Source organism: Astatotilapia calliptera, chromosome 10 (assembly GCF_900246225.1).
Source record: "Astatotilapia calliptera chromosome 10, fAstCal1.2, whole genome shotgun sequence".
In the NCBI taxonomy this organism is placed as follows: Eukaryota; Metazoa; Chordata; class Actinopteri; order Cichliformes; family Cichlidae; genus Astatotilapia; species Astatotilapia calliptera.
This window is the reverse complement of record NC_039311.1, coordinates 13,026,935-13,039,376: the sequence shown is the minus strand read 5'-3', so window position 1 is coordinate 13,039,376 and position 12,442 is coordinate 13,026,935. Positions and strand designations below refer to the sequence as shown.

Below are 12,442 nucleotides of genomic sequence, written 5' to 3'. Positions count from 1 at the left end.
CCAAAATGGTGACGCTATGCAGTACGTTAACTATCAGTGTCTGATGTCCTCAGATTTACAGAGAAAGGAAACTTGGAGGTTCTTCTTTTTACTATCCAAAGCAAGATGAGAGCAAACAATCAGAAGGTTTACATGCCAAGAGAGGGAAAACTCATTTCTGACATAAATAAGGTATGGCTTGTTCTAGAAAAGGCAAGTACAGCCTTCCAACTCAATGTTCATTTTGTAGATTCTGGATGATACAGGCTTCCTGGCTTATATTTGCATGGCAGGCATGGGAACGACTGGAAAAGGCAGAACATGAACGTGAGCTGGCACTGAGAAATGAGTTGATTCGCCAGGAGAAACTGGAGATGCTCGCTGCTCGCTTTGACCGGAAAGCTGCTATGCGGGAGACATGGCTGAGCGAGAACCAGAGACTGGTGTCTCAGGTAAATTGAAAAAACACAAACAAAATTTGAATTCCTGATTTGAATGCAGTAAATAGATTTACAATAATGCAATCATGTGCTTCTTTTTCTCTGATATTAGGATAATTTTGGAACCGACCTGGGAGCAGTGGAAGCTGCCACTCGTAAACACGAGGCAATTGAGACAGACATTGGAGCATACTGGGAGCGTGTGGCCGCAGTGGAGGCTGTCGCCAAAGAGCTGGAGGCAGAGGGATATCATGATGTGCGGCGCATACTCGCACGAAGGGATAATGTGCTTCGACTCTGGGAATACTTGAAAGAACTTCTGGCTGCACGCAGAGAGCGTCTGAATGCCCACCGTGACCTACAGAGGCTGTTTCAGGAGATGCGTTACATCATGGACTGGATGGCAGATGAGAAGGTAAAGCTACCACAAAGAAACAGAAGCTTACATAAATTTGACTGCGCTTTGTGTTGAATTACTACTTTGATTCCTGCATTCTCTTGAGGTTTTAATTAGCAAAAATGAGTTTCCTAATCCTCAATTAACATAATTGTTTTTCACATATGTCCCTGACAGCTTTAGTGTCAGCACTTTATAGCAGTAATTAGCTTTGTGCAGGCCTAGCCTGATTGGTGTTACCTTTCTTTGCTGGCTTTACTGAGGTCGACTGAGGTAGACTCCAGTGACTAGAATTACGCACCTTTCTTCTGTGTTTTCCAACTTCGTTGTACTATTGTACTAAGAATGACTGCGCAATGGCAATAAAGACTTATCTTAAATGTGCTCACATTTTGATTGGCCAAAGGAAGCGCCAGTAATGCCTGATTACCACTGACACATTTGCCAATATATCAGACCCCTTGTTTGGTTTAAATAGCTGAACAGTGTGAAGTATCATTTATGCTATGTAATTTATACTGTATAATCCAAACTGACTAAAACCTGACTTCCATGAATGGCAGTAGCAATGGGAATAGCAGTTGTGGGAACCATTTTCCTTTTACTGTCTACATATGTGCAGCTAGCTAACGTTACAGCCCAGCTGCTTAGATTCTGTCATGCTGTCACTAGCATCATCTTCTTATCTCTGATAAACAGATGCTTTCTTCTCTAGAGAGATTGTGGTTGGTAAAACGTAAAGTAATTCTAAAATGAAATTACTCACAGGTTTTGCAGATTTAAATGGATAAATCACACTGAAGGCAAGAGATAAAATTTATAGATATAATTTTGGGCTGACCTGACCCTATAAGGATATTATAAGTAACCAATAGAATGGGGTAGTATAAAATCTCAGCTACTTGGATGTGACTTGTCTATAGCTCTGAGTGATGTGTTTGTAACCCAATATGTGAGAAGTCACCAAGCACTAAAGATTTATTAGCATTTTTATATTTAAAAATGACGTTTATGTTGTGGTAAGTTGAAAAACAATCGTTATTTATTGAATATATACTTAGGTAATTGTCGATTTTCACAAGATAAAACTGGGAAATATTCTACTGGACTGTGCTTTCTGTTTTCAGGGTCGTCTGCAGTCTCAGGACAGCGGAAAACATTTGCATGATGTGTTAGACCTACTGCAAAAGCACAATCTGGTAGAGGCTGATATTTCTGCTCAGGCAGAGAGGATCAAGGCAGTGCAAGGAGCTGCAAACCGCTTCACTTCCCATGAGCAGGGTAAGTCTTAAAAAATGGTCTTGCACATTTTGTGTACAGAGTATGCATTTTAGTCTGACCCTTTGTGCACACTGTCTAAATTCTGTGTATTTCTGCCTTTTTTTTTTTTATTGTAAGCCTATAAACCTTGTGAGCCTGGACTAGTTAGTGAGAAGGTTGAGCTGCTGGGTCAAGCCTATGAAGAACTTGGTCAGCTCGCTGTGAATCGCAGAGAGCGCCTAGAGGACTCACGGCGTCTGTGGCAGTTCCTGTGGGATCTCGGAGAGGAGGCAGCCTGGATCCGAGAGCAGGAACAGATCCTGGCTAGTGGAGACTGTGGCCGTGACCTTACTTCTGCCCTTCACCTACTCAGTAAACATGAGGCTTTCAGGGATGAGATGGCAGCCCGCTATGGCCCCCTGAGTAACAGTATTGCTGCTGGAGAAGATCTGGTTAAAGAAGGGCACTTTGGAGCTTCGGAAGTAACTGAGAGGATTCAAGACATCCATGCACAGTGGGCCCATCTGGAGGAGGTAAATGTTCATCATCAATTCTAAGGTGCTTTCTTCAAATATTGCATTTTTACCCATAATATTCTTATTTTTGATGCTTCTCAGACAACTAAGCAAAGAGAGCAGAGCCTTAAGGAAGCCGTGGCCCTGCATCAGTTTCAGACGGATGCCAATGACATGGAGGCATGGATCATGGAGACACTTAGACAGGTATCCAGTCAGGAGGTGGGCCACGATGAGTTCTCTACCCAAACTCTAGCTCGCAAGCAGAGGGAGATAGAAGAGGAGATCCAGAGTCACCACCCCCTAATTGACTCTCTGCACGAGCAGGTCCAAGCACTGCCACAGGCCTATGTACATTACCCTGAAGTACGTGTGCTTTCTTTTTCATACTTCTTCAATGATTGCATGCTGTTTGTAGTACTAAATTACTGCCTATTGCTGACTGTAGGTGGATGGTCGTCTGCCTGCTATTGAACAACGTTATGAAGAACTGGAGACCCTGTCAGCAGCTCGACGCCAGGCTCTGGAAGGTGCCCTGGCCCTCTACCGCATGTTCAGTGAAGCTGGTGCCTGTCAGCTCTGGGTGGAGGAAAAGGAACAGTGGTTACATGGCATGGAGATCCCTACAAAGCTGGAGGACTTGGAGGTCGTACAGCAAAGGTGAGTCTGTGGGTGAGGGAAGGTTCGAATGCCAAAGATGATGACAGATTAATTATTTTTCTTCAAAATCTTTTCATGTTTGAAAGACTAAGACGGACACTTGTAGTTGTGAAATGACATTACATGTAATCGCGGAAATTAATGTTGATGACATAAAGCAAAGATGAAAATTGTACATTATATTGATCTAAGCTCTAATCTTAAAAATAAACAGTCAGTGTTTTTAAATCTACTATAATGTCTAGAAATGTTTATGATAGATAGAATGAGTGAATTAATCATGGTGTTTCATTTATGGATATAGATTTGAGACACTGGAACCTGAGATGAACAACCTAGGAACCCGTGTCACTGATGTGAACCAGGTGGCAGAGCAGCTGCTGAGCTCAGACAACTGTAACAAAGACCAAATCCACCAGACAGCAGACCAACTAAACAACAGGTCAGAGCTACATTTATGAATTATTGTAACCCTATTTCTGCTGAGGAATGTGTATTATTTAAAAGGCGTGCAGGTAGCATTTTAAGCCTGGTCTGTGTTGTTTCTAGATGGAAGGAGTTTCAGCAACTGGCTGGACAAAAGAAACAAGATCTTGAGTCGGCTCTCAACATCCAGAACTACCAACTCGAGTGTAATGAGATCCAGACTTGGATGAAGGAAAAGACCAAAGTTATTGAATCTACTCAGGGTCTTGGCAATGACTTGGCGGGAGTGATGGCACTACAACGCAAACTCACTGGCATGGAGAGGGACCTTGAGGCTATCCAGGTATGGGAGGTGTAAATGTAATGGGTGGAGGGTGGGACCAGAACACCAGTGAAACAAGGCAAAATGAATATAGTATTATTTAGGGTTTTGTGATGAGGTATTTTAGTATAATATATGCAATTTAAATATTTTTCTTTATCTTTTCAGGGGAAATTAGATGACTTGAGAAATGAGGCAGAAAAGTTGGCCAAGGAACATCCAGATCAAGCAGGAGAGATCCAAGGACGCTTGGGAGAGATTCAAGAGGTGTGGGAGGAACTGAACGCCACCATGAAGCGACGGGAAGAGTCACTGGGGGAAGCTAGCAAGCTACAGGGTTTCCTTAGGGATTTGGATGACTTCCAGTCCTGGCTGTCCCGCACCCAGACAGCCGTGGCTTCAGAGGATATTCCCACTTCTCTGCCTGAGGCTGAGAGTTTGCTAGCCCAGCATGAGAGCATCAAGAACGAGGTGGATAACTATAAGGAGGACTATGAAAAGATGCGTGCGGTTGGTGAGGAGGTCACCCAAGGTCAGACAGATGCCCAGCACATGTTTTTGGCCCAGAGGCTCCAGGCATTGGACACTGGCTGGCATGAGTTGCGGCGCATGTGGGAGAATCGGCACAGCCTGTTGGCCCAAGCCTTCGACTTCCAGACTTTCCTGAGAGATGCAAAGCAGGCAGAGGCATTCCTTAACAGCCAGGTTAGGAAAATACTCTTCGACAAAGAAATAACAATTTTTTTTTATTGGTGCAAAGCAAATAACTGCACGTTTCAGAGAAAATGGATCTGATATTCTATGAAAAATTCTTCTTTACCAGTTCCCACATTTTTAAATGTCTTACTCTGTTGTATAAATAAACAGGAAAAAAGGCCTAAAAAAAAAAGTAAAAATCACTGGAATTCGATAATTACCTATGAAAACTGCATGTGAGACGATGTTTAACATTCCTTTTGTGTCCATCTCTGCGTAGGAGTACGTGCTGTCCCACACAGAGATGCCCACCAGTCTTCAGGCAGCAGAGGAGGCCATTAAGAAGCATGAGGATTTCCTCACCACCACAGAGGCCAGTGAAGAGAAAATAACTGGTGTGGTGGAAGCTGGAAGACGCCTCATTAATGACTCTAATGCAAACTCTGATAAGATCCAGGAAAAGGTTGATTCAATCCAGGAAAGGTTAGAGTAAAAGAAGGAAGAAAAACTGATATTTATATAACTTTTTATTATTTACATTTTTAATTAGATGTTTGAAGGCTAAACATTTTTTCCCGTTTATTTTCTCCAGACATCTTAAGAATAAAGAGGCTGCAAATGAACTGCTGACCAAGCTTAAGGATAACCGGGAACTTCAGCACTTCCTCCAAGATGGACAAGAGGTAAGAATATGGCTTAGTTGAGTACTAATGCAAACTATTGCATCTTGATATTTACATTGAAACTGAAACTTCCATTATGCTGTTGTCTTTTTCATAGCTCACCTTGTGGATAAATGAGAAGATGCTGACGGCTCAGGACATGTCTTATGATGAGGCCAGAAATCTTCACAGCAAGTGGCAGAAACACCAGGCATTCATGGCAGAGCTGGCCTCCAACAAAGACTGGCTCGACAAAATTGATAAGGTGTGGCCAGTTAAATCAGTAAATGTATAATCATAACATCCATGTCATTATAATTTAATTTCTTTATTTAGCTTCCCTTTTGAAAAACTGGAAAATGGCACTGACTTTGACCAAATGGGACATTTAATAACGTTCAAGCTTGTTTTTGTGTCTCATCTCTAACAGGAGGGTCAAGCACTGGTTGCTGAGAAGCCTGAGCTGAAACCTGTTGTCCAGCAGACCCTGGAGGACCTGCAGCGTCAGTGGGAGGAGCTGGAGAGCACAACTCGTACGAAGGCTCAGTGCTTATTTGATGCTAACAGAGCAGAGCTCTTCACACAGAGCTGCTCCGCTCTAGATGTTTGGCTGAAAAACCTTGAAGGTCAGCTGCAAAGTGATGACTATGGAAAAGATCTGACCAGTGTGAACATCCTCCTCAAGAAGCACCAGGTACACTACATAGTACAGAAAAAGCACTTTTAAAATTAGTCTTGCAAATACATTTTTAAAATGGGCGAAAAAAGTCTCACTTTTTAAACATGTTCAATATTACATATAATCAAATGAATGTGGTGCAAGTAGCCATGTTTGCTTAGTGGAGCTAAATGTTACGCATTTGTTTCTTTAATGTTTGTGCTCTCTCTATGTAGATGCTGGAGCATCAAATGGAGGTCAGAGAGAAGGAGGTGCAGGCCCTGAAGTCTCAGGCTCTGGCTCTGTCCCAGGAAGATGCCGGACTGGCTGAGATAGATGGTCAGCAACGGCGTGTCACCGACAGCTTCGCCAACCTCCAAGACCCACTCAACCTCAGGAGACAGCAGCTGCTCGCCTCCAAAGAAGCACATCAATTCAACAGAGACCTGGAGGATGAAATTGTGAGTGGGATAACCTTAGTGATTCCATCAATAAAATAAACAGTTTCTGACAAAATATATCCTGACATTAAGATAATTAATAATCAATCTTTGCCTCTCAGCTGTGGGTGACAGAAAGGATGCCCCTAGCAACCTCCACAGACCATGGAAAAGACCTGCCCACTGTGCAGCTGCTAATCAAGAAGAACCAGGTAAAGTTGCAGCTTTTTCAATATATTTTGAAAAAGTTACAAATTTTCAGTATTATTTTTAGGTGTTGCATTGTAAGTAGCTTAAAGGGCAAAGGTTTGGTATTGATTACTCATAAAATGTGGTCTCATTTTCATATAAGTCACAGTCACAGTCGAGAACAGCCTGAATAAATTTACAGTACAAAAATAATGTATTTTTATGTCTTTATTGAACATTGACCACAGTCATAGAGATAAGACGTAATTTTATGGGTAATCAGGTTCCAAACTTTGACATGCAAGAATCTAAATACTTTAAACAGACACTTGGACTGAGTTTAGAGAGATTTTGAGGAGTAGGGAATGTTAGCCAACTAAGAAAGTTGAATATTGTCTCTGGTTGTGAATCAGACTTTGCAGAAGGAGATTCAAGGCCATCAGCCTCGCATTGATGACATCCACAGACGAGGCAAGACTCAGACCCAGGTAGATGGTGAACGCCAGTCTGTTCTGGAGGATCGCCTAGTTGAACTGCAGAGCCTTTGGGACCAGTTGATCGCCGAGACAGACAAGCGTCATGCCCGTCTAATAGAGGCTAATCGTGCCCAGCAGTTCTATGCCGATGCTGCGGAGGCAGAGGCCTGGATGGGAGAGCAAGAGTTGCACATGATGTCAGAAGAAAAAGCCAAGGTAAGCTCGTGTAAAGTGAGATTTAATTGCTTTTTTTTCCTACATCTTGTGCTTGAAGAAAGTTGATAATTTTCTCTTTTTCTCTCAGGATGAGCAAAATGCTCTAGTGATGGTCAAGAAGCACCAGATCCTTGAGCAGGCACTTGAAGACTACGCCCAAACCATCCACCAACTGGCCAACAGCAGTCGTCTCATGGTCAACAATGAACACCCAGAGAGGTGAGAGCACAAGACGTTGTGAACATTTTCAGATGCCACACTTCACCTTCTATAAATAGAACAGGACACCCATAACCTCATCTCTCTCATTTTCAATTAAACAGCGAAAGAATCACCTTACGACAAGCCCAAGTTGACAAGCTGTACGCAGGTCTGAAGGACCTTGCTGAGGAGCGTCGGGGACGGCTTCAGGAGAGGCTGAGGCTGACCCAGCTGAAGCGGGAGGTGGATGACCTGGAACAGTGGATTGCAGAGAGAGAGGTGGTTGCTGGCTCCCATGAACTAGGACAGGACTATGAACATGTCACAGTGAGTTTTTTTCCTCTCAGTAGCATACTTTGGAGACATGAAAGCTCAAAGAGATTTAGCTGAATTAATTATGTTGCTCCCTTTTGCCCTGTTTCTTTTCTTTTTCTTTGTACAGATGCTGAGGGACAAGTTCCGGGAGTTTGCTCGTGACACCAGCACTATCGGCCAAGAGCGTGTGGATGGTGTAAATGCGCTGGCAGATGATCTGATTGAGTCGGGTCATCCTGAGAACGCCAGTGTTGCTGAATGGAAAGACGGTTTAAACGAGGCCTGGGCTGACCTGCTGGAGCTGATTGACACACGCACGCAAATGTTGGCAGCCTCTTATGAGCTGCACCGCTTCCATCAAGATGCCATGGAGGTGCTTGGACGTGTTAAGGAGAAGAGGGAAGCACTGCCTTCTGAACTTGGCCGTGACCTCAACACTGTCCAGCATCTGCACAGACAGCACACCGCTTTTGAACATGACATCCAGGCCCTCAGCGGACAGGTCAGTTATCACTTGCTAAAAGTGATCTCATTTTAGATGGCGAAACTAATATGTGAATACGAGACCAAATATCCCTCTGCTCCTTTGAACTCCTAGGTGAATCAAGTGCAGGATGATGCTGCACGCCTGCAGAAGGCCTACGCTGGTGAGAAAGCGGATGACATTCACAGAAGCGAACATGCTGTGACTTCTGCCTGGGAGGGCCTGCTCGAGGCTGGCGAGGCTCGCAGGCTCCTCCTGCTGGACACCGTGGAGAAATTCCGCTTCTTCAACATGGTGCGAGACCTCATGCTCTGGATGGATGGTGTGAACCTGCAGATTGACGCACATGATAGCCCAAGGTAAATGTCATTTTTTGCTTAAATTTCCACTTACTATAAAATAACTTCAACAATAACTTGTTTATTCATATATAACCTGCCTCTCCTATCTCCTGTGGGGTTTTTTTTTTTATAGGGATGTATCTTCTGCAGGGTTAGTAATTGCCAATCATCAAGACATCAGATCAGAGATTGACGCTAGGACAGACAGCTTCACTGCTTGTGTTGAGATGGGAAATACTTTGATCAACAAAAACCACTATGCATCTGATGAGGTATTTTGCAGTGGGTCACATTTACGGTTGTCTTGAGAGAGAACAGTACATGTTTACAAAAAACAAAAAACCATGTTGACTCAAGAACTGATATCTGAACCTGTTCACCTATTTACAGATCCGAGAAAAACTGACTCAACTCCAGGAAAAAAGAGATAAGATCAACAAAAAATGGCAAGACAAGATGGACCATTTACAAATCGGTATGCATGCTTCACATTTTTGGACTGCACACGGGTGCATTTAGGCCAACAGAGCCGTGGCAAAAGTGCATGGTGTTGTAGGCAAGTTGCTACACGCAAGAGATGGTAGATAACATGCAAACCGGTACCTCCGGTTTAAAGGTCTCTTTATGCAACTGCAGCATTGTACATTGAATTATAATTCTTTTTTTCTCATCCTCTCTGTGTTTTCTTTGTTTTTCTCTCTATATTGTGGCCTTTGGTCATCTTCATATCAGTGCTGGAGGTGTTGCAGTTCGGACGTGATGCTTATGTGGCAGAGTCGTGGTTGGCTGGGCAAGAACCTCTGGTGCGCGCAGCAGAGTTGGGCTCAAATGTGGATGAAGTAGAGAGCCTAATTAAGCGCCATGAAGCCTTTGAGAAACTCGCCACGGCTTGGGAAGAGCGCTTCGTGCAGCTGGAGAAGCTCACTACAGTAAGTAGAGAGATTTGGCTTGTTCTGGAGTACACTGGTAAATGCAGGATGTGTAGGATATAGTACATTCTGCATCATCTATAATTTAGACAATAGAAACCCGACTCCCTTGGTATTACACTAAAAAATGGCTAATTGTTTTCCACTGTTTAGCTTGAAGAGCAAGAAAATCAGAGGAGGCGGGAGGAAGAGGAGAGAGCGAGGCGACCTCCTACTCCTCCACCAGTAGAAGAAGTGCCACAGTCTGAGACAGAAACTCAACCACATGATTCTGCAGCCAGGTATGCCAAAGAGAAGACTGGGTAGAGCACAAGAGTGTTCGTGTAAAGCAAAAACACACTACGAGAGAAAAATTAACATGCTTTCTTTTCCCTCTGTAACACAGAACCAGTCTGGACCAGACCACTCTCAATCAGTCCGTGTCAGTGAACGGAGTACACAGCGACAATGACACATCACAAGTAAGATACGCTTTGTGTGTATGCTTCAAGTGCTTCATTGATTTTTACAGAGTTTCCAGCATAATTTAACATGTAGTCCACCGTGTTGTCTTCCTTCATCTCACACATTATTAGATAGGTCATTAAAATTCATATCCATCAGACAGTTTGATCTAACTTGTGAAGTGTAATGCCAAGCTGTATATTAGCAAGCAGTTGTGTTTTGCTTGACAGATATGTTTATTATATGTAGCCACTCGTTGGGTTAGGTTCTGGAAAGAAAACTGTGTTACACTTTAAATTCATACATGTTATATGAGTGATTCTCTTCAGTGGCAGATGAAAACAAGTACCCGGTGACTTCATGTGTCAGAGGTGATGGATTGGCTGCTTGTGGGCAGCACTGTTGCAAACCTCTGCAACTGATGCTACAGAGAAAATCACTAAATGAACGAGAACTATTTCTGTGTTTCTGCAGTTCTAGAAGTGCAAGCCATATCCTGACATTCATCTTTTTGCCCCAGACTTCTTAACAATTTCTTATTGCGTTTTTGCCAGCAGTCATTATCGCTATCGTTGTCAGTGGGAAAGAAATCAGAGCCTAAACGTGTGTGTAAGCCAAAGCAGCAGGAGCGTGTGAGTACCAAGTCACGGCCAGCTTTGTAGCTACCCCTCGTCCCCTTCACAGCCTCCGCTCAGCTCCTGGTCAACTGCAGTGCCTTTTTCCTTCTACTGAGAAGCTATTGCTCTCTGTCACAGATGCAACCATCGCTTTATTTATTCATGAGCTACAGCTATCATTAACGAGCCCCATCGCTGTTTAAAGGCATGATGCAGATTCATGAACACACTATTTTCATGGATCAAATATGCAGTTATATATTTATATGTGCTCATATTGACCAGGACAGGAGTGACTGTAAATGTGGAGCCCAAAGTAAATGTGGTGATAAATGTAGCTGTTCAAAGCTAATTTATATGTAGTTTGTTTTAGTCTTTATCCATGTGTGTGAGTCGCCTTTGAGTGTCAGTCTTTTGATGGAGTCACGTGAGAATCCTTTGTAGAAAAGTACGTGACACAAAAGGTGCCCTGAGTTTCCGTTTTGTACTATAGTCGCAGTACTAGAAGCAAAATCCTGTTGTCTGTGGATGTTTTTTAAGGTTTATAAGATCAATTAAAGCCACAACACTTAAGCTGCAGTATCTCTAAGATCTCAACATCTCCAGTCTTAGAGGTGAACTGTAATTGAGCAATAGTGTAGGACTATTTATTTATATTTTTTATTTGACTGAAGAAGCTGAGATTAGCATTAGAATAATATTTAAATGTATTCACAAGTTGGATTTCGGGTCTCTTTGGAGCAGTTTAAATTAATTTAAAATCTAGTTTAGTGTAGCATGCCTGTTTCCTGTATGTTTGGTTATTTTAATTGTGTGTTTTACCAGTAAGAGTCTGTGCAATGTCAGAATGCTGTGTGATTATGTAGACCTCCTGAACCCTCGCTATGCTGTTATCTCAGGTAATCATACAGTGCTGTCAAAGCAGACGTCATCATAGCTTTTTCGTGTATGGCTGTGAATGGCTGCTTTGCTAATCACCACTTCCATCCAGCTGTGTTTTTTTTTTTCTGCCCCCCTCACCACCATTCATGTCCTGGTTTTAACCACAGGGCTCAGAGTCTGAGTCAGTGAACGGACCGGGCAGAGACAGCGGACTGGCATCGTCTCGCGTCGATCCGTCTGCCACTTTACCGAGCAGAGGCGCGGCAGACTCGGAGCCAGAGACCATGGAGGGGATGCTCTGTCGAAAACAGGAGATGGAGTCTCACATCAAAAAGGCAGCTACCAGGTGAGCGTTGCTATAAGAAGATTTGTTCACGTGCAAAGAGAAAGAAATGCTGACGTGGCTTTAGTTAGCGATATCAATCTGTATGTAGAACAGTTTAACTTTTATCCTGTTCATTTGTTCCCGCAGGTCCTGGCAGAATGTGTATTGTGTCCTACGAAAAGGAAGTCTTGGTTTCTATAAAGACGGCAAGAGTGCTAGCAACGGCATTCCATACCACGGAGAAGTTCCCATCAGCTTGGGAGAGGCTGTGTGTGAAATAGCCCATGACTATAAGAAAAGGAAACACGTATTCAAGCTCAGGTGAGAAGACGGACAGCATGAAGTGTCTGAAAGTTAAAGGCCACGGTGAAATAGTAAGATTGGTGTAATAGACGTTAAATTTACCCCTGACTAAGTGTTGACCCTTTCAACCCTGTGACTGCAGGTTAGGGGATGGGAAAGAGTACCTGTTCCAAGCAAAGGATGAGGTGAGATGTACATAACAGGTTTATATTGCTCAAATCATTAAAACACATTTAGGGGAATATAAAACATAACCAGCCTCTTT

At 43.2% G+C, this 12,442-nt stretch overlaps 1 protein-coding gene across 5 annotated transcripts in view; it reads left to right on the top strand.

The window, feature by feature from the left end:
• sptbn2 (spectrin, beta, non-erythrocytic 2) overlaps positions 1–12,442 on the top strand; it is a 50,905-nt gene that overhangs the window by 34,906 nt on the left and 3,557 nt on the right. For 2 of the 5 annotated variants that reach the window (XM_026181033.1, XM_026181035.1), the window contains 30 exons: positions 54–171; positions 273–431; positions 532–834; positions 1,944–2,097; positions 2,215–2,609; positions 2,694–2,957; positions 3,040–3,251; positions 3,556–3,693; positions 3,801–4,020; positions 4,168–4,704; positions 4,976–5,178; positions 5,288–5,378; positions 5,476–5,622; positions 5,788–6,051; positions 6,252–6,476; positions 6,578–6,667; positions 7,058–7,336; positions 7,425–7,555; positions 7,660–7,864; positions 7,980–8,354; positions 8,451–8,695; positions 8,811–8,949; positions 9,068–9,152; positions 9,410–9,606; positions 9,760–9,887; positions 9,992–10,067; positions 10,605–10,682; positions 11,717–11,895; positions 12,022–12,195; positions 12,320–12,362. In XM_026181033.1, the coding sequence (XP_026036818.1) occupies positions 54–171; positions 273–431; positions 532–834; positions 1,944–2,097; positions 2,215–2,609; positions 2,694–2,957; positions 3,040–3,251; positions 3,556–3,693; positions 3,801–4,020; positions 4,168–4,704; positions 4,976–5,178; positions 5,288–5,378; positions 5,476–5,622; positions 5,788–6,051; positions 6,252–6,476; positions 6,578–6,667; positions 7,058–7,336; positions 7,425–7,555; positions 7,660–7,864; positions 7,980–8,354; positions 8,451–8,695; positions 8,811–8,949; positions 9,068–9,152; positions 9,410–9,606; positions 9,760–9,887; positions 9,992–10,067; positions 10,605–10,682; positions 11,717–11,895; positions 12,022–12,195; positions 12,320–12,362 (5,854 nt within the window). The remainder of the gene's footprint in view (positions 1–53; positions 172–272; positions 432–531; positions 835–1,943; positions 2,098–2,214; positions 2,610–2,693; positions 2,958–3,039; positions 3,252–3,555; positions 3,694–3,800; positions 4,021–4,167; positions 4,705–4,975; positions 5,179–5,287; positions 5,379–5,475; positions 5,623–5,787; positions 6,052–6,251; positions 6,477–6,577; positions 6,668–7,057; positions 7,337–7,424; positions 7,556–7,659; positions 7,865–7,979; positions 8,355–8,450; positions 8,696–8,810; positions 8,950–9,067; positions 9,153–9,409; positions 9,607–9,759; positions 9,888–9,991; positions 10,068–10,604; positions 10,683–11,716; positions 11,896–12,021; positions 12,196–12,319; positions 12,363–12,442) is intronic. The other 3 variants (XM_026181036.1, XM_026181037.1, XM_026181034.1) reach the window with 2 other exon arrangements.